This window comes from Euphorbia lathyris, chromosome 5 (assembly GCF_963576675.1).
Source record: "Euphorbia lathyris chromosome 5, ddEupLath1.1, whole genome shotgun sequence".
Lineage (NCBI taxonomy): Eukaryota > Viridiplantae > Streptophyta > Magnoliopsida > Malpighiales > Euphorbiaceae > Euphorbia > Euphorbia lathyris.
This window is the reverse complement of record NC_088914.1, coordinates 59,024,196-59,042,536: the sequence shown is the minus strand read 5'-3', so window position 1 is coordinate 59,042,536 and position 18,341 is coordinate 59,024,196. Positions and strand designations below refer to the sequence as shown.

At 37.7% G+C, this 18,341-nt stretch overlaps 1 protein-coding gene across 1 annotated transcript; it reads right to left on the bottom strand.

Moving 5' to 3' along the window:
* Positions 1–9,178: 9,178 nt before the first annotated feature.
* LOC136229836 (uncharacterized) lies at positions 9,179–15,492 on the bottom strand. The gene is made up of 7 exons (XM_066018720.1): positions 15,385–15,492; positions 13,880–15,012; positions 13,408–13,738; positions 11,759–13,329; positions 11,049–11,398; positions 10,890–10,991; positions 9,179–10,023 (listed from the first exon to the last, which is right to left on the bottom strand). Exons 1-7 carry the CDS (start codon positions 15,490–15,492, stop codon positions 9,179–9,181), a joined length of 4,440 nt encoding a protein of 1,479 aa, XP_065874792.1.
* Positions 15,493–18,341: the final 2,849 nt, after the last annotated feature.

Here is an 18,341-nt window from a genome sequence, read left to right as displayed (position 1 = left end):
TTGCTCAGATAAACTGACTGACTTAGGAATAGCTTCTTTCTTCCTCTGTCTCGAGAAATTTGCATCCCTAAAATTTTCCGTGCTGACCCGAGATCCTTCATCTCAAACCGTGTGTTTAGTTGTGCCTTTAACTGATTTATGGCTGCTTTGTTTTGACAAGCTATAAGCATGTCATCAACATATAACAAGAGATAAATCTTAGAGCCATCACTAAGGTCTCTACTATACACACACCAGTCATAACTAGACCTATGAAAGTCCTGACTTATCATAAACTCATCGAACTTCATGTACCACTGTCTAGGGGACTGTTTCAGACCATATAGAGACTTCTTAAGCAAACATACCCGCTGGTCTTTATCTCCTATTTCAAAACCCTCTGGTTGTTGCATATATATGACCTCATCCAGGTTTCCATGAAGAAAAGCTGTTTTGACATCTAACTGTTCTAATTCTAGATCAAAACGAGCTACAAGAGAGAGAATAATCCTGATAGACCTATGTTTAACAACCGGTGAATAGATTTCATTAAAGTCTATACCTTCCTGCTGAGTAAACCCTTTGGCCACCAACCTAGCTTTAAACCTAGGTTCCTCTACACCAGGTATCCCTTCCTTTCTTTTAAACACCCACCTTGAACCGACCAACTTCTTATCAAAAGGTTTATCTACCAAAATCCAAGTTTCATTTTTATCAAGGGATTTTATCTCATCCTTCATAGCGTTAAGCCACTGTTCCTTGTCAACCGAATTCACAGCTTCCCTATAGGTTACAGGTTCAGACTCTTGTACTTCCTTAGCAACACTAAATGCATAAGCTACAAGGTCCTCAAAACCATATCTAACCGGGGCCCTAGGGACTCTTCTTTCACGGTCTCTAACAAGTCTATAGCTTTGACTGGACTCAGTATCATTACCATCACTGACTTCTTGCTCGGTTTTACGGGTGTTTTCACTATTTCCTTCAAGCTCCACCTCATTCTTAACACTCTCAAGGTTTTGAATGGACTTAGGACTACTCGGTTCTAACTGAGTTTTTTCTTGGTTTTTCCGATAAGGAAAATCCATCTCATTGAACACAACATTTCTGCTGACTATGGATTTCTTATAACCAGATTCTAGGCACCACAACTTATAGCCCTTGACTCCTATAGGGTAGCCTATAAAAACACATCTTAGAGCCCGAGGTTCTAATTTTCCCTGTCTAACGTGTGCAAAAGCTGAACAACCAAACACTCTAAGTTTTTCATAATCCTCTGGGTGATCAGACCACATTTGCATAGGTGTTTTAAAACCTATAGCAGATGATGGGCACCTATTGATTAGGTAACACGCAGTTTGCACTGCTTCAGCCCAGAAAGACTTAGGGAGACTGGATTGGATTAACATGCACCTAACTCTTTCAAGGATAGTCCTATTATACCTCTCTGCTAGGCCATTCTGCTGTGGAGTTCCAGGAACGGTATGATGTTTAGTTATACCTGACTTCTTGCACAAAGTGATGAAATCTTTGTCAAGAAACTCCAAACCATTGTCGGTTCTCAACCTTTTGATTTTCTTTCCTGTTTGGTTTTCCACTAACACTTTCCAATCCTTGAACGTTTGCAAAGCCTCATTCTTATGAGCTAGAATATAAACCCATACTCTTCTAGAGTAATCATCAATAAGAGTCATAAAATAGGTCCTCCCACCATGAGACTTAGTTCTTGTTGGCCCCCATAGGTCAGAGTGAATGTACTCAAGAATGTCCTGGGTTCTATGTATTGCTGACTTAGGAAACTTGACTTTACTAGACTTCCCTAAGACACAGTTCTCACAGAAATCTATCTTTCCTATGTGATCTTTACCAAGACAACCCTGCTTCCTAAGTTCATGTAAACCAACTTCACTCACGTGACCTAGTCTAAAGTGCCAAAGATTGGTTCTATCAGTTTTAGACTCGGTGAGATTTGCGGTAGAGACTAACACAGTACTACCTAGGAGTGTGTATAGGCCATTACTCATGGTACCTTTCATAACAACTAAAGGTCCTCTAGATATCCTTATGATACCCCCTTCGGCTTTATAATTGTATCCTTGTTTATCAAGCGTACCCAAAGAAATTAAATTTCTTTTCAGTTCTGGCACATACCTCACACCGGTCATAATCCTTTCTTGACCATCGAACATCTTCAGCCTAATGGAGCCTTGATCCAGTACCTTGCACAACTTGTTGTTGCCTAGAAGAACCCTCCCACCTTCCTCTTGAAAGTCTTCGAACCACGTCCTGTTGGGAGTCATATGGAACGTACATCCGCTGTCCAAGATCCAGTCAGTGTTTGGATCTTTATCAGTGACAGCAAGGACCTCAGCGCTCTCATAACCTTCTTCTACCACAGCGGCTTCGCCTTGATCTTTAGGCTGACCTAGACTCTTGTTCCTCTCAGGACAGTTTTTCCTGAAATGTCCTTCCTTATGGTAGTGAAAACACTTGTAGACCTTGCCTTCTTTATTGCTTGAGGATGTAGTTTTGGACTTTTTCCCGTTCTTATTCTTTGGCTTGTGAGAGTCCTTTTTCTCAGACCTTCCACGAACAAACAATCCTTCTGCAGCTTCAGTGTTGGTGTTGGCCTCAATCTGTTTTGACTTTAGCGCCATCAGAACTTCTTCCAGATTTAGTGTTTCTCTAGCGTACTTCATGGTTTCAACAAAATGACTGAAAGACTGGGGTAAAGAATTCAAGATCATTATGGCCTGATCTTCATCTTCAATCTTTACCTCTATGTTCTCTAGGTCAATTATGATCTTTGAGAAATCATCAAGATAGTCTTCAACTGGCTTGTCCTCGTTCATCTTGAAGCCGAAAAGCTTTCCCTTAAGATAAACCCGATTGGTGAGTGTCTTCGTCATGTACAACTGTTCAAGCTTGAGCCAAACCCCAGCAGCTGAGGTTTCCTTCGAAACTTCTCTTAGCACTTTATCGCCAAGATACAGGACGATCGTACTGTAAGCCAATTCAAGAAGATCTTCTTTCTCCTCCTTCGTCATTGTCGCCGGAAATTCCTTCTCGCCCTTCAGAGCCTTCGCGACCTTCATTTGAACCAAGATTGCCTTCATCCTCTGTCTCCATAGAGCAAAATCTCCCTTACCATTGAAACGCTCGATCTCGATCTTTGTAAAACCCATTGCTCTGTTCTTGATTAGCTCTGATACCAATTGTTGAACTACGCTTCGAACGATCAATCAACCACACAGAGAAACAAAGTACACAAAGGTCACAGATTGGATCTTGAAACAACAATCAAAAGAATACACACAGAATTTACCCTGGTTCGGCTTAACTGCCTACATCCAGCAACTTCACTAATCAATGGAGATTACAACAAGATTGAAACAGTTTCTCCTTTTCCAGAAACTCTCGTGTTTTCCCAATCCCCAATTCAGATTATCACAGTGTACACTTATGACTTAGTCTAAGAATCTCTCGTATGAAACTACTTCCCAACCCAGACCTTTTATAGCCTTTACAAAGTTGTGAAAATACCCAAAATATCCTTACTCAAAAAATGTACAAACTCAGTAAGACCTACTGACCAGTGGTAACACAGCAAGACCATATTGACCTATATTATCACCTCAGTACCATGCTGACCACAGCCATGCTGACTTGATAACTCAGCATTCCGACTTCTTGATTTTACTCTTGCTGACGGGTTGACTTACAATTACGCTGACTTGTTGACTCAGCATCATCATCAGCAAGTGATAGAAAACAACGACTTACATCATTAATTCTGAAAAAAAAAAAGTTTTAGCTCACCTTACATGTGGTGGTCGATCGGCCACGTCGACAGTTATGGGATTTTCCCCCATAACTCCCTGTGTCCACCCCACTCTCTTGATAGTTACGGAGAGAGGGTGAGATACACGTTAGATAACTCAAAGTGGGGTTCAGAGGCCCAAGATCAGAAAATCATTTGTTAAAAAAGCTTAAAAAATACAGAGAGAGTTTAGAGAGAGAAAGGGGTAAAAACACACAAGTCAATGGGTTTTACTTAGAAAAACACCAAATCAAGAGTATTGATCATCTATAGTAGGAAAAAGGAGGGTTCTAATCAATATATTACAACTGTTTCAGTCTATTTCAAACTAATTGCACCAACTCCAGTCACTATACACGGGGTTCGATCGTGGATTCCGTTCGTCTGCGTTCGTGAGTCTACCTCTTCCTAAAGCTGGCTCAAAGCTCAGAAGGTAACACTCTTAAAGGTTTAAAAGCCTCCTTTTTTATGTGTAATTATGTTTAATTTCATATTTGTTGCTGCCATTTCTAGAATTTTTGAAAAGAAGTTATAGGTTCTGGAGGAGGTGGCCGATCGACTACAGTCCCAACAACTCAAATTTTTTGCTTCATCCGTTTTAATTCGGTTTGGGTCTACAGTCCATGTTTTCGATAAACTTAAATTCTAGTAGATATAAATTGTCATTTACATGCTTAAAACGTAATTTTTAATTAGTTACGGGATAAAGGGTATTTTAGGGATAAAGTGAATCCACTAGAATGAACGTATTTAGGGTGCGGATTAAATGCTATGCTAATGTGCTAGAACAATAGGATATGATTAAGTCATATTTGATCGAGTCTGATATCGTAAAATAAATTCGAAATATGGCTCCTAATGTCCAACCACTAATATTTATCTGTCTTGCAAGTTTAATAGATTTGTTTAGGACTAGAACAAATGTATAGGATTTTGATATGAGTTGGGATGTAATTTATAATTCTGAATTTATTTATCGTTTTCTGTAAATTATATGGTGAATGTATATAAAATTAAAAACGGATTAGATTATATTCGGTATTTTAACAAAACTCAATTGTATAAATTTATTAATCAAACTCTTACCATGTTTTAATTCGGGAACCCATCTTTGAAGAGATGACATTATTTAGTTTTATGTTCCTGGATATTAATCCTGGGTGATGATTCTGATAAAATGAATTAGCCTTAAAAACATGATAAAAAAAAGGCTAATCAAAACGTGGCACAACCCACGACCAAATAATAACGCATGCATCTAAAGGGACATACCAAACGACGTCCTAAGACAACGTTAAGTAACAGTGTACTTTGCAATTAAAACCAGAATTTCCATGTAAAGTTCCAAGAACTCACATCTTTCCTAGTTTCATATCACTTCAGGGCCTCTGCGTTGAAGAGCTCTCACCCACAAGATGCTTACGTGCTGCCTCAAAAGTCTTTTTTTTTTTTTTTATCAAAAGGCTACCCACAATTGTGGCTGCCTCTGCTACTTGCTTCTTTCCTTGCGCCTTCTCTTCATATTTTTGGAGTTTAATATCCTAAAGACAATTGTTTTAGGATATTAATATTAATGAATAAATTGTTTATTTGATCATTTGTTTAATCAGATATATAGCATTAAAATGTAACTATATATAAAGGCACAAATCTTTCGTAAAGAAAGTAACCCTAAGTTTATTTAAGTAGTTATAAAGTATTCATACAAGCATGAAGTGAGACTGTACTTTATAATAGAACCAATAGACTTAAAGTAGACCCAAGTCAAGTAATATGTTATGGGGGTTGGCATATTACTGTTGAGACTTGCATGTAACAGTGTTTTCTGTCGAGACAGAAAGCTGATCTCACAAGCTTTAGATATTCAGATATCTAGACAGTTACATGGATTCGGTGAAGGAGTTCATTAGGATTGGGACCCGTCTTAAGATAACAGAATGGATTGATTTATCTAATGTGTCAACTGTTCATCTCATTGGTATTAGTAGGTATAACTAATCCTCAGACTCAAACATTCGTTAATTAGTGATTCTGGATTATGGAGTCTGGTACTTTGATTCTGTGCGAGCATGATCCAATAGGTGAGAGCTTGGGGTGTGTGAGAGCAGGGTTGGGTATCACACAAAGTAATTACAGAATAGTTAATATCAAATTGAGCATTCATCACTCCCGATAAGTGGGAAATATATCCAAATGGCCGTTTGTGGTGAATTGAATGAAATCCTTACAAGGTGATACAGTTAAGAGTAAAAATGAACATTTCACTTAACTTATCTTTTCAGAGTGAATTCAACCTGTACAAGTAAAACCGGACGCTTCGTTATATGTAACCTTGACACATTCCATAGTTATAAGGAATTGATCGATAGGATATAGTTGATGAAGGATCGTATTATATTGTACCTGTTAGCGATATTTTGCGAATATGCTAATTTCAACCTTGTCACGTGTGGCTAGGGTGCGGGCGTGCCAGAGAAGATTACTTCTCAATTGAAATGGTTAAGTTTATGGAATGTGCGCGCCAAAACTTGAATTCTAAACGAAACGATTGACGAGGGACGCAAGGATTGAAAAAGTCCCTCTTGGGTCTCTCGCGCCGTTATAGAAACTTTGCGAGATAAATTATTTTTAAAGCTAAGCGTATAAATTGAAGACGAGAAAATAAAGGAAATGAAAACGCGAAATTGACACGAGATTTTGGGAAAATTGGTGTTTTATTGATATGAATATGTTCAACAAGCATGAAATTGAAAATGAATTACAATTGAAATATGTCTATACTAAACATATAGATAATCAATTGAATTGGGAAGAGACAAATCAATACAAAGAATTGAAATGCAATTAAAATAAATTGGAATTCAACAACAAACTCGGAGCCACAATAGCTATCTCGGATTGATGTTGAATTTTGGTGTCGGCTTGAGGTTCTTAGAGAGATGTGGTCGATCGGGCCCGTACGGTATATGATCTTGGCAATGGCAAAACGTTGGTAGGCAAATGAGACAGATTTAATCTTCAGCTTTGGGAGGCTCGTTTGGGCGTTTAAGAACATGGAATTGGACGAGTAAATAGGCTAAATTTAATTTCGGAATGTCAGGAACAAACTTCTATAAGGGATCGAAGGCTAAAACGGATGCTAAGTAGACGAAATTGGGAGTTGAAAATAACTGGACGAATCTGGAAAATTCTGGAAACAGAATGTCTAAAAGAATTTGGGCTGTAAAGATCGGCTTGTAACTACGGTTTCTGGGCATGGAATTGGGCAAATAAATACACTAGATTGAAATTCAGAACGTCAGTAACAACTTTGTTGAAGGGATTGAAAGCAAAAAATGACTTTAAATGGACGAAATCGGGCTTTAAAAGTAGTTGGACGAATCTGGAAAATTAATTTGAAAACAGAGTTTTAGCTAGGAATTGAGCAAATTAAAGGCTTGGAATGCTAAATTGAATTAGAAAAACTTGGAAAGAGGCTATTGGAACTTGAATTGGAGCTAAAGAGAGCTAAAAAAGGGATCGAAGCTAAGAAAAACGAAGAACGAAAAGAAGAACTTTGAAGAACTAAGAACTTAAAACTAGAAACTAGAGAGCATTGGAAGGGACCTTAGGAAGGGGTTTTGTTGTGTTGAGTTGAGTGTGATTTTTTATGAAGGGGAGGGGGTCTATTTATAGTATTTTGGAGTGGTATTTTGGTAATTATTAAGTGGAATTTTGGTAATTATTAAGTGGCATTTTGGTAATTATTCACCAACTAACTCAACTACCTCCATGCCACATCACCCCACTACCTCAACTTCCACTAACTACCATCAACTTCCATTGACTGCTTCCAGCTGTTGCCGGAAGAGACGATACGCCCCGCGTATCCTTGGTTACGCCCTGCGTATTGGAGGTCCTGAAGCTTGTGCGTTTCGTTGATGGTATCTGCGCGTGGCGCCTCTGATGCTACGTCCCGCGTAGGAAAGTACGCGCTGCGTAAGAGAAGAACGCCCCGCGTGTTTGTGCTCCTGAACTTGGAACGCCTTGTTGATGCGCTTTACGCGTGGCGTGTCTAGCTTTACGCCCCGCATACTTGAGCCTCTGAAGTGGAACTTCTCCGGATGTGTGGTATACGGCCCGCGTATAGGAATACACGCCCCGCGTGTTTGATTGACGCCCTCATTGGCTGGAGGTGAGTTTACATATATATATTTATTTTATTTTTTTCTAGAAAAATGGAAACTATACCCTAAAATCAAATATAAGCTTTCTATATACATGAAAATAAAATTTATTTATTTTGGGCCAACAATTGCCCCCCTCTTTTGTGTATAAATTGACTAGGATTGAAAATTTGTACACAAAAGAATGTATTTAGGATTTTTTCTTTCTTTTCTTTTTTTTTTTTTTTTTTTTTTTGAAAATGTGAGAAATAAAGCAGGAAAATTACAAAGAAATATGTACGCCGAAATTATTAGAGATAATTGTACAAAAATAAATAATAACAAACTTGACCTCGTGACCGATGAATGGTTTGAGATCAAAACAGTTGTTCAGAACAGTTGTTTGATGGGATTAAATTTGATTCAGATCAAATAAATACCAAAAGCTTGGTTCTGAGATAATTGGTACTTTAGAATCACGGATTGCTTTTGAAAAAGGTATGGAAATGGTTTGCAACGAGAGAATGGCTCGTAATAATGAAAAATATCTTGAAGCTATAATAATGATTAATCTGGACACAACTGGCTCGAATTGAGGAGTGGATAACGTTTGTCTAAGCTAAATGGACTTCTAGAATAATCAGATTGGAATTTGTCGAATTGGAGGAATTAGACGTGTCGGAATCATTTTAAAATTTGAATACACGAGTTATCCGATGTAAGAAAAATCAAATGGCAATGGGGTGATTTCGAGTGAGAAAATTGAGGTTATAGGAAATCGTTTTGAACAAAACGAAAGTTTGGAGTTATGATTTGGATATCAACGAAGAAATTGAGATTGGTTTTGAAGGAAAATGTGGTTTATGACGGATGAAATCAATTTTGGGAAAAAAGCTAACCCGAACAGTTGTTTGATGGAAATTATGATTTTGAGATCAATAATTTCCAAAAGCTTGGTTCTGGGTATTTTAATTAACCAGAATCAACTAATAGATAACAAGTACGATTTAGAAATGGTAATGATTGAGTGTTCTGGTTTGTGAGTTAGAGTTTGAAGCAAATGAAGAAGAAGATGCAAAAACAAAAGTAGAAAATATGAACCAAATGGAAGCATGAACATAAATAATTTATTTTGAAAACTGAAATATTTTTTCTCTTTTTTTTTGTGTGCTGGCAAAAATGCCAACTTATTTTGACCATAAATGGTCTTATGGGCTATGTTGTAAGTACAACATTATGTTATCGCCTCATACAATAAAATGCTCAGTAACATCTCTACAAGAGGGATATGAGTTTCCATGTCTAGATTCTTATTTTCATGACTCTCTTTCCGCATAATAAAAAGTATTGGTAAACTAGAGTCTACATAAACAAACAAGGTTAAGAAGTAGAAACCTCGTGACTTGTTCGGATGGTAGGAAAGTTGAAGTAGACTGGCGAAAAGAAGAATCATGGTCTGCAAACTTGGTCCCCAATTTGAGTTAACAAACTTCATGGTGATCATAGGCTCTGAAAAAACATGAGTTGTTGGAAGAATCATTAGAGGTATTTCTGGGGTGGATTCTCGATTAACCTCTCGATCTTGACTTCCCCCCAAACCATGATCATAGAAGTTTTCTTCATCATGACTGAGTTGCGAATTACAATCATAGAAAACTTCTTCATGTGTTTCTGAAGCCACTTCTTCTTCGATATTACAACTTTTCATAAAGTCTTCTGATTTTAAAGACTTCACAAGAATGAGAGATTCTTTTAGAATAAATTCTTGTTGAACCTCTTCTAGTTGGATGTCCCTCGGGTTGGATACCTCATTGTCTTGACTGGATTCTGAATCATAGCTCCAAGAAACATCTTCCTCATCTTCTTGAATTTCTACAGGTGCTTCATGGATGCCCCCCGAGTTAGAAGTGCTTGACGGGTCGTCACCCTCCCGACTGAAATCCGAATTGAGGTTATGAGATATATTTTCCTCTTCTTCCTGGGCTTGTACAACTATTTCTTTGTTCATGTCAGGACTCCATGGAAATTCTATTGACTTTGGTGGATCTGCATCTATGGGCAATACTTCTAGAGTGGGTTCTTGATGTGATATTGGTTATGAAAAAGAGATAATAACCAAATCAACAAGTTTTCCCGATCTATCTTAAGGAATTAATAGAATCAAATAACAAACATAAATTGGTGATAACAAACCAATCCCAAAGAATTAAAGACAATGAAAGGAGATCTGACCTTACACCTTCGAATAATTAAATTGGAACCTGAGTGTTTGGCGATTCACAAGTACCTTACCAAAATACTTGTTCACGATCAAGATAATATTGCAAGAATGATGACCCGGTCTCTCAAGCTCACAATAAAGAATTCAATCCCGGATTGAAAATAATTCCCAAAGGAAAAGAAGAACTTTTGTTCATAAAAATATTGATTTCTGATTGATGAAAATAATGAAGAATACAAGCCTTTATATAGGCTACAAAATAAACCTAAACCTAAACTAAAAAGAAAGTTGAATCCTAGTGCATCAAGGTAAAAGAAATCCTAATTAGACAAGGAAAAACATTAAATTCGTTTTTGTCCTTTAGAGCCCAATATCAGCCCATTAATTAACATTATTTGGGCCTTTTAATTAGCTAGAAATAAGCCCAATCAAACCTATAAGGTTATAGCATTAATTTTAATGAGTCCCAATGGGTTTTGCACATGCCAAACACATGCAAGTCCAAAGCTTCTCTTAAAATATGATCAACCTTTTTACATATCACTATTATGGGCTTGGGCTTGGATACAACACAAAAACACACCATCTTTAATGACTTCGCTAGAATTCATTCATTGTTTAAAGAAGCTCAAGATGAGTCCATTAAGCATTTGTTGGTCTTTCTTTGCACGATTCTTCGTCATAGGTCCAATTGACAGCTCCAATGGATCCCTCATGCTTCTACTAGGCTCCTTAACTCCAAGCTCCTTTGTTCCATGCTCTTGTGCTTTTGATATCACATCATTCCCTCTCTCTTGAAAAGGATTTGTCCTCAAATCTTCATCTCCTACATCAAACAAAGATAAATCAGCCACATTAAAAGTTGCATGCACACTATACTCACCTGGCAAGTCGAGCTTGTAGGCATTATCCCCAATTCGTGCGACTACTTGAAATGGACCATCGCCTCTAGGATGTAGCTTTGATTTTCTCTGAGCGGGGAACCTTTCCTTGCGCATATGCAACCACACCCAATCACCGGGTTCAAATAGAACACATTGTCGACCCTTGTTAGCTTGCTTTGCATAATGCTCATTCTTCTTCTCCAGTTGTTGTTTCACTTGTTCATGTAACTTAAGCACCATTTCTGCCTTTTTCTTTCCATCTAAACTTTTCCTTTCATCAACAGGCAAAGGGATCAAGTCTAATGGTGTCAAAGGATTAAAACCATAAACAATTTCAAATGGTGAGAAGTTAGTAGATGAATGTATAGCCCTATTATAAGCGAACTCAATAAATGGTAGGCATTCTTCCCATGACTTAAGATTCTTTTGAATAACTGCCCTAAGAAGTTGTCCTAAAGTTCTATTTACTACTTCGGTTTGACCATCAGTTTGAGGGTGACAAGAAGTAGAAAACAACAGTTTAGTCCCCAATTTATTCCACAAAGTCTTCCAAAAATAGCTTAAAAACTTAGGATCTCTATCACTAACTATACTCTTTGGCATCCCATGCAGACGAACAACCTCTCTAAAGAACAAGTTAGCAATATTAATAGCATCATCAGTTTTATGGCATGGTATGAAATGTGCCATCTTAGACAAGCGATCTACAACCACAAATATGGAATCATTACCTCTCTTAGACCTAGGTAAAGCCATCACAAAATCCATGGATATAGCAGTCCAAGGTTCATTCGGCACAGGTAATGGAGTGTATAAACCATGAGGCATAACTCTAGACTTAGCTTTCTTACAATTAATACAACTAGCACATATTCTTTCCACATCACGTTTCATATGAGGCCAAAAGAAATGTTCAGAAATCATGTCCAAAGTCTTAGCAACCCCAAAATGCCCCATCAAGCCTCCACCGTGGGCTTCCCTCACAAGAAATTCTCTATGTGAACATTTAGGCATGCATAATCGATTATCTCTAAATAAGTAGCCCTCATGTCTATAAAATTTTCCAAAAGCAGTAAGTTCACAAGCTTTATAAATAGATGCAAAGTCTAGATCATCAACATATAATTCTTTGATATACTCAAATCCTAAACACTTAGCATGCATCACATTCAATAAGCTAACTCTCCTACTTAATGCATCAGCAACTACGTTTTCCTTCCCTTGCTTATACTTAATCACATAAGGAAACGTCTCTATAAATTCCACCCACTTGGCATGTCTTCGGTTCAATTTTTGTTGACCCTTAAGATGTTTCAAGGATTCATGATCGGTGTGGATCACAAACTCTTTAGGCCATAAATAATGTTGCCACATTTGCAAAGCCCTAACTAATGCATAGAGTTCTTTATCATAAGTGGGATAGTTTAAGGTTGCACCACTAAGTTTTTCACTAAAGAAGGCTATAGGTCGACCCTCTTGCATTAAAACAGCACCAATCCCTACTCCCGACGCATCACACTCAATTTCAAACGATTTATCAAAGTTTGGAAGTGCTAAAACGGGGGCAGAAGTTAGTCTTGCCTTAAGCATCTCAAAAGCATCCTCTTGTGCTTTGCCCCACTTAAAGCCAACATTCTTTTTTATTACCTCGGTTAGTGGTGCGGCAATGGTACTGAAGTTCTTCACAAACCTCCTATAGAAACTCGCCAAGCCATGAAAGCTCCTCACCTCGGTAACTGAATTTGGCGTTGGCCACTCTTGAATGGCTTTCACCTTTTCAATATCAACAGAAACTCCTTGTGCTGAAACAATAAAACCCAAAAACACAACTTTCTCCATCCAAAATGAGCACTTAGAAAGGTTAGCGTATAATTTCTGTTCTCTCAAAACATCTAATACAACCTTAACATGTTCTATGTGTTCTGCCTCAGATTTAGAATAGATAAGAATGTCATCAAAATAAACAACAACAAATTTACCTATAAACTCTCTCAAAACATGATTCATTAATCTCATGAAAGTACTAGGTGCATTTGTTAAACCGAAAGGCATAACTAACCACTCATATAAACCATGCTTAGTCTTAAAAGCCGTTTTCCATTCATCTCCTAATGACATGCGAATCTGATGGTACCCACTCTTAAGATCTATTTTAGTGAAAATAACAGCCCCATTTAATTCATCCAACATATCATCTAACCTAGGGATAGGATGACGATACTTTACCGTGATTTTATTGACGGCTCTACAATCGATGCACATCCGCCAAGTTCCATCTTTCTTTGGTACTAGGATGACTGGTACAGCACACGGACTCATAGATTCACGAATCAACCCTTTTGCCATTAGTTCCTCGACTTGCCTTTGTAGTTCTTTTGTCTCCTCAGGGTTACTTCTATAGGCTGGTCGATTTGGAATTTGTGCTCCGGGAACAAAGTCAATTTGATGCTCAATTCCTCGAATCGGGGGTAACTTATTAGGCATCTCTTCGGGGAATAAATCCTTGAATTCCTGCAAAAGAGGGGAAATACTAGAAGGAAGGTTAGACTGACTTACAGAAGATAAACAAAAACTCTTACAATAAAATAATAATAAATTTTTGTTTTCAAAATCAGCTTGCTTTACATCCCTCAATTTAGCATATAAAGATAGATTTTGGCTTTTGTTAATGCTCCTCTCTTTTTCTCTCCTCTCACCCTCATTTCTCGACCTCACTAATGCCTTTTCACTCACCTCTTCTCTCTTCACACCCTCACTGATTTTATCACTCTTATTTTCTCTCGCCTTAACCTTTTCCTTTCTCACAGATTGTTCTTGTAACATTCTTTGCATGTAGAGCTGATCTTCAAACACTTCAGCAGGTGATAAAGGTGGCAAAATATACTTCTTCCCATCCTTAGCAATAGTAAATTTATTTGTTCGACCATGATGTAGTGCTGATCGATCGAATTGCCAAGGCCTCCCCAATAACACATGACATGCTTGCATAGGTACTACATCACATAATACCTCATCAGAAAAAGAACCAATAGAAAAGTTCAGAAGCACCTGTTTAGTAACTTTGAGTTCGTTACTATCATTCAACCATTGTAACCGATAAGGATTGGGATGTGGAATTGTTGATATCCCTAATCGGCTTGCTAACACATTGCTTACCACATTGCAACAACTTCCTCCATCAATAATTAGTAAGCATGTTTTTCCAAGTATGTTGCAATGAGCATGAAAGATGTGCTCTCGTTGCTCAATGTCACCACTCACTCCCATCTTCAATGTTCTACGAGTGACTAAGTTAACTCCATGTCCTCCTTTACTATCCACCTCTTCTATATCACTACAATCTTCTAAGGTGGGCATATCATCTGATTCATGTTCGGACTCACTTTCGGATATTAACTCACCATGCTTCATAACCATCGCCTTTTGATTCGAACACTCTCTTGCATAGTGCCCTCTCCCTTGGCACTTAAAACACACAATTTCACGAGTTCTTGTGGGTTTTTCAGTAGTTTTGTATTTTGGAGTAGTTCCACCAATTTGCAACTTCCCAAATGCTTTTGAATCAACCTGAGGCGTTTGGTCACTTTTAGAGCTAAATTCAGATTTAGTTTTGAAATTACCTCTTGGATCTGACTTCCATGGAGTGGAAGTAGTGCCTTTGAACTTTGATCTCCCTTTCTCAACCTCTTGAAGTTGTCTCTCAATTTTTATCGCTTTATGGAGCATCTCGTCCATGTGGAAATAAGTTTGTAGCTCAAGAGGGTTGCGAATCTCCCTCTTCATTCCCATGAGAAATCTAACCATGGTAGCTTCCTCATCTTCTTGTATATCAGCTCGGATTAGTGCCATCTCCAATTGTTTGTGATAATCTTCAACAGATTGGTTACCTTGAGACATGGATTGGAGTTCTTTCAACAACTCCTTATAATAGTGAGCCGGCACAAATCTCTTTTTCATGACCTTCTTCAATTCACCCCATGTTCTTATGGGTTCATCACCATCTCTTTTTCTTGTGCGCTTTAATTGGTCCCACCAAACAGCCGCATATTCAGTTAGTTCGGATACTACAAGTTTCACCTTCTTCTCCTCGGAATACTCATGTATGTCAAAGATTGTTTCAACCTTTCGTACCCAATCAAGATACGCCTCTGGGTCACTAGCTCCTCGAAAAGTAGGCATTTTAAGTTTGATAGCATTAAGATTACTATCTTTTCGATCGTTACCCCTTTTTCGGTATCCAAACTGCTCCTCCTCTTCAGACTCGGATAGTTCATCATCAAAATTCAATCTCCCGCGTCCTCCTTTCTTTTGGCTTGATTTCTTTTGGTTTGAAACCAAATCAGCCACAATAGCCCCTAACCTCTTCATCTCACCTACAATAGCTTGTTGCCATTCTTTAGAATCAACATCGTTAACGTTGTCCTTTTTAGGTTCGTTAGACATGACAAAATATATAAAGAATGAAAGAAAAGTGAAATCTAGTCTAAAGCAAGAAAAGAAGAAAAAGAAAGTAAAAGAAGTACCTCACAACCGGTTCAATCACTCTTTTATATTATCTTGATAGATCACAAGGATTATCTCGGGTAATATAAATGCCAATGAAGCAAAAGAATGACAAAATAAAGTAGAGCAGAAACTAGAAGCAAAGAAGACTAATATTGTAATGATAACCAAAGTTTAGCACACTAAGAATAGAATAAAAGACGATTTTCGAAGAAGAGACAAATGTTTGAAAGAAATTTTAAGAATGTGTGTTTAGCATGCAAATTCTAGAAAACTTGTAACTTTAGTACAAACAATGAGCCGAATTTTTTTTTTTTTTTCCTTTTTTTTTTTTCCTTTTTTTTCCTCTTTTTTTTTCCTTTTTTTTTTTCTTTTTTTTTTCCCTTTTTTTTTTAAACTAGATTGGAATTGATTAACAAATTAAACTTGCACTAATGATTTAGCATGCAAAAAAAAATTGAAGAAATTCACACACATAAATGGGTTTGGCTAGTAAGAATAGAATCCAAAAATAATCAGTTCGCTACAACTAAGAACCTAAATAACTAGATGCAAAGATATGAGGAACTCGATCAATAATTAAAGACTCTAGATTGGGGTAATTTTTTTTTTTTTTTTTAATTTCGACAAACAAAACAAAAACAACAAATTCCTTAAGAGCCAAAGCTCTGATACCAATTGATGTGATATTGGTTATGAAAAAGAGATAATAACCAAATCAACAAGTTTTCCCGATCTATCTTAAGGAATTAATAGAATCAAATAACAAACATAAATTGGTGATAACAAACCAATCCTAAAGAATTAAAGACAATGAAAGGAGATCTGACCTTACACCTTCGAATAATTAAATTGGAACCTGAGTGTTTGGCGATTCACAAGTACCTTACCAAAATACTTGTTCACGATCAAGATAATATTGCAAGAATGATGACCCGGTCTCTCAAGCTCACAATAAAGAATTCAATCCCGGATTGAAAATAATTCCCAAAGGAAAAGAAGAACTTTTGTTCATAAAAATATTGATTTCTGATTGATGAAAATAATGAAGAATACAAGCCTTTATATAGGCTACAAAATAAACCTAAACCTAAACTAAAAAGAAAGTTGAATCCTAGTGCATCAAGGTAAAAGAAATCCTAATTAGACAAGGAAAAACATTAAATTCGTTTTTGTCCTTTAGAGCCCAATATCAGCCCATTAATTAACATTATTTGGGCCTTTTAATTAGCTAGAAATAAGCCCAATCAAACCTATAAGGTTATAGCATTAATTTTAATGAGTCCCAATGGGTTTTGCACATGCCAAACACATGCAAGTCCAAAGCTTCTCTTAAAATATGATCAACCTTTTTACATATCACTATTATGGGCTTGGGCTTGGATACAACACAAAAACACACCATCTTTAATGACTTCGCTAGAATTCATTCATTGTTTAAAGAAGCTCAAGATGAGTCCATTAAGCATTTGTTGGTCTTTCTTTGCACGATTCTTCGTCATAGGTCCAATTGACAGCTCCAATGGATCCCTCATGCTTCTACTAGGCTCCTTAACTCCAAGCTCCTTTGTTCCATGCTCTTGTGCTTTTGATATCACATCAGTTCTTGTTGAATTGCTTCCTCTTTACTGCCCCCCAAGTCAAGATCACTAGACACAACATCGTCTTCTTCGTTGGATTATGAGTCATAGCTCCTAGAAACATCTCGTTCTCCTTCTTGAATCTCTACAGGAGTTTCATGGATGCCCCCCGAGTTCGGAGTATCTGATAGGTCATCATCGTCCTGGCTGAAACCTGAATTGAGGTCATGAGATACATCTTCATCCTCGTCTTGGGTTTGCACAACTTCCTTCTCGTTCATGTCGAGGCTCCATAAAAATCCCATTGACCTTTGGGGATTTGCATATATGGGCAGTACTTCTAGAGTGGGTTCTTGTTGAGTTGCTTCCTCTATGCTGCCCCCCGCATCAAGATCACTAGACGCTACATCATCCACTTCGTTGGATTCTGAGTCATAGCTCCTAAGAACATCTCCTTCTTCTTCTTGAATTTCTATAGGAGTTTCGTGGATGCCCCTCGAATCAAGATCATTGGAAGCGACGTCATCCTCTTGCATGGACCTAGAATCATAGTCATAGGGATCATCTCCATGCTCTTGACTTTCCATTATCGTTTCATCATTAGGCATCTTTGTTTTTGGAGGAGTTGGGAGTGTGGGAGATGCTTCTAACTTCGTATTGTGATGAAATTCTTCCTTTTGGATTGCCTCCCAATAGCTTTCAATGCAGGCTCTTAAAGAAGCCACTATGTTAGCCGCTGTAATGTCCGCTTGTTTCTCGAGTTGGTCCATTCTTTGTTGATATTCATCGTCCTTTGGTTGGTTCTCCTTCATAAGTAATGATTCGACTTCTCCATCATCCTCAACCATTTGGACTGCTTCCATCTCTGCCACACGACTAGAATCCTCGAAATAATTTTGGTCGTAGCTCATATCGGAGCACTCAAACTTTTCATAGGTCTTATGCTCGACTGGTGCCATGATCGTACTTCTTTTGAAGCAAGATTGCCGACAAGGACGATGGAAATGGAGGTTTTCATCCCTATAATTGCAAATATAACTACCTCGGCAATGAGGATTACTCATTCGAAGGTGCTCCCATACCTCAATATAATCAGGACCATGTGGATTTTTATGGGATTCCTGGACTTGCTCCACGTAGCAACCATATTGATCATCATAGAATGACGCGGTTTGAACGTAAGCACAACATTTGCAGTCGATATTATGT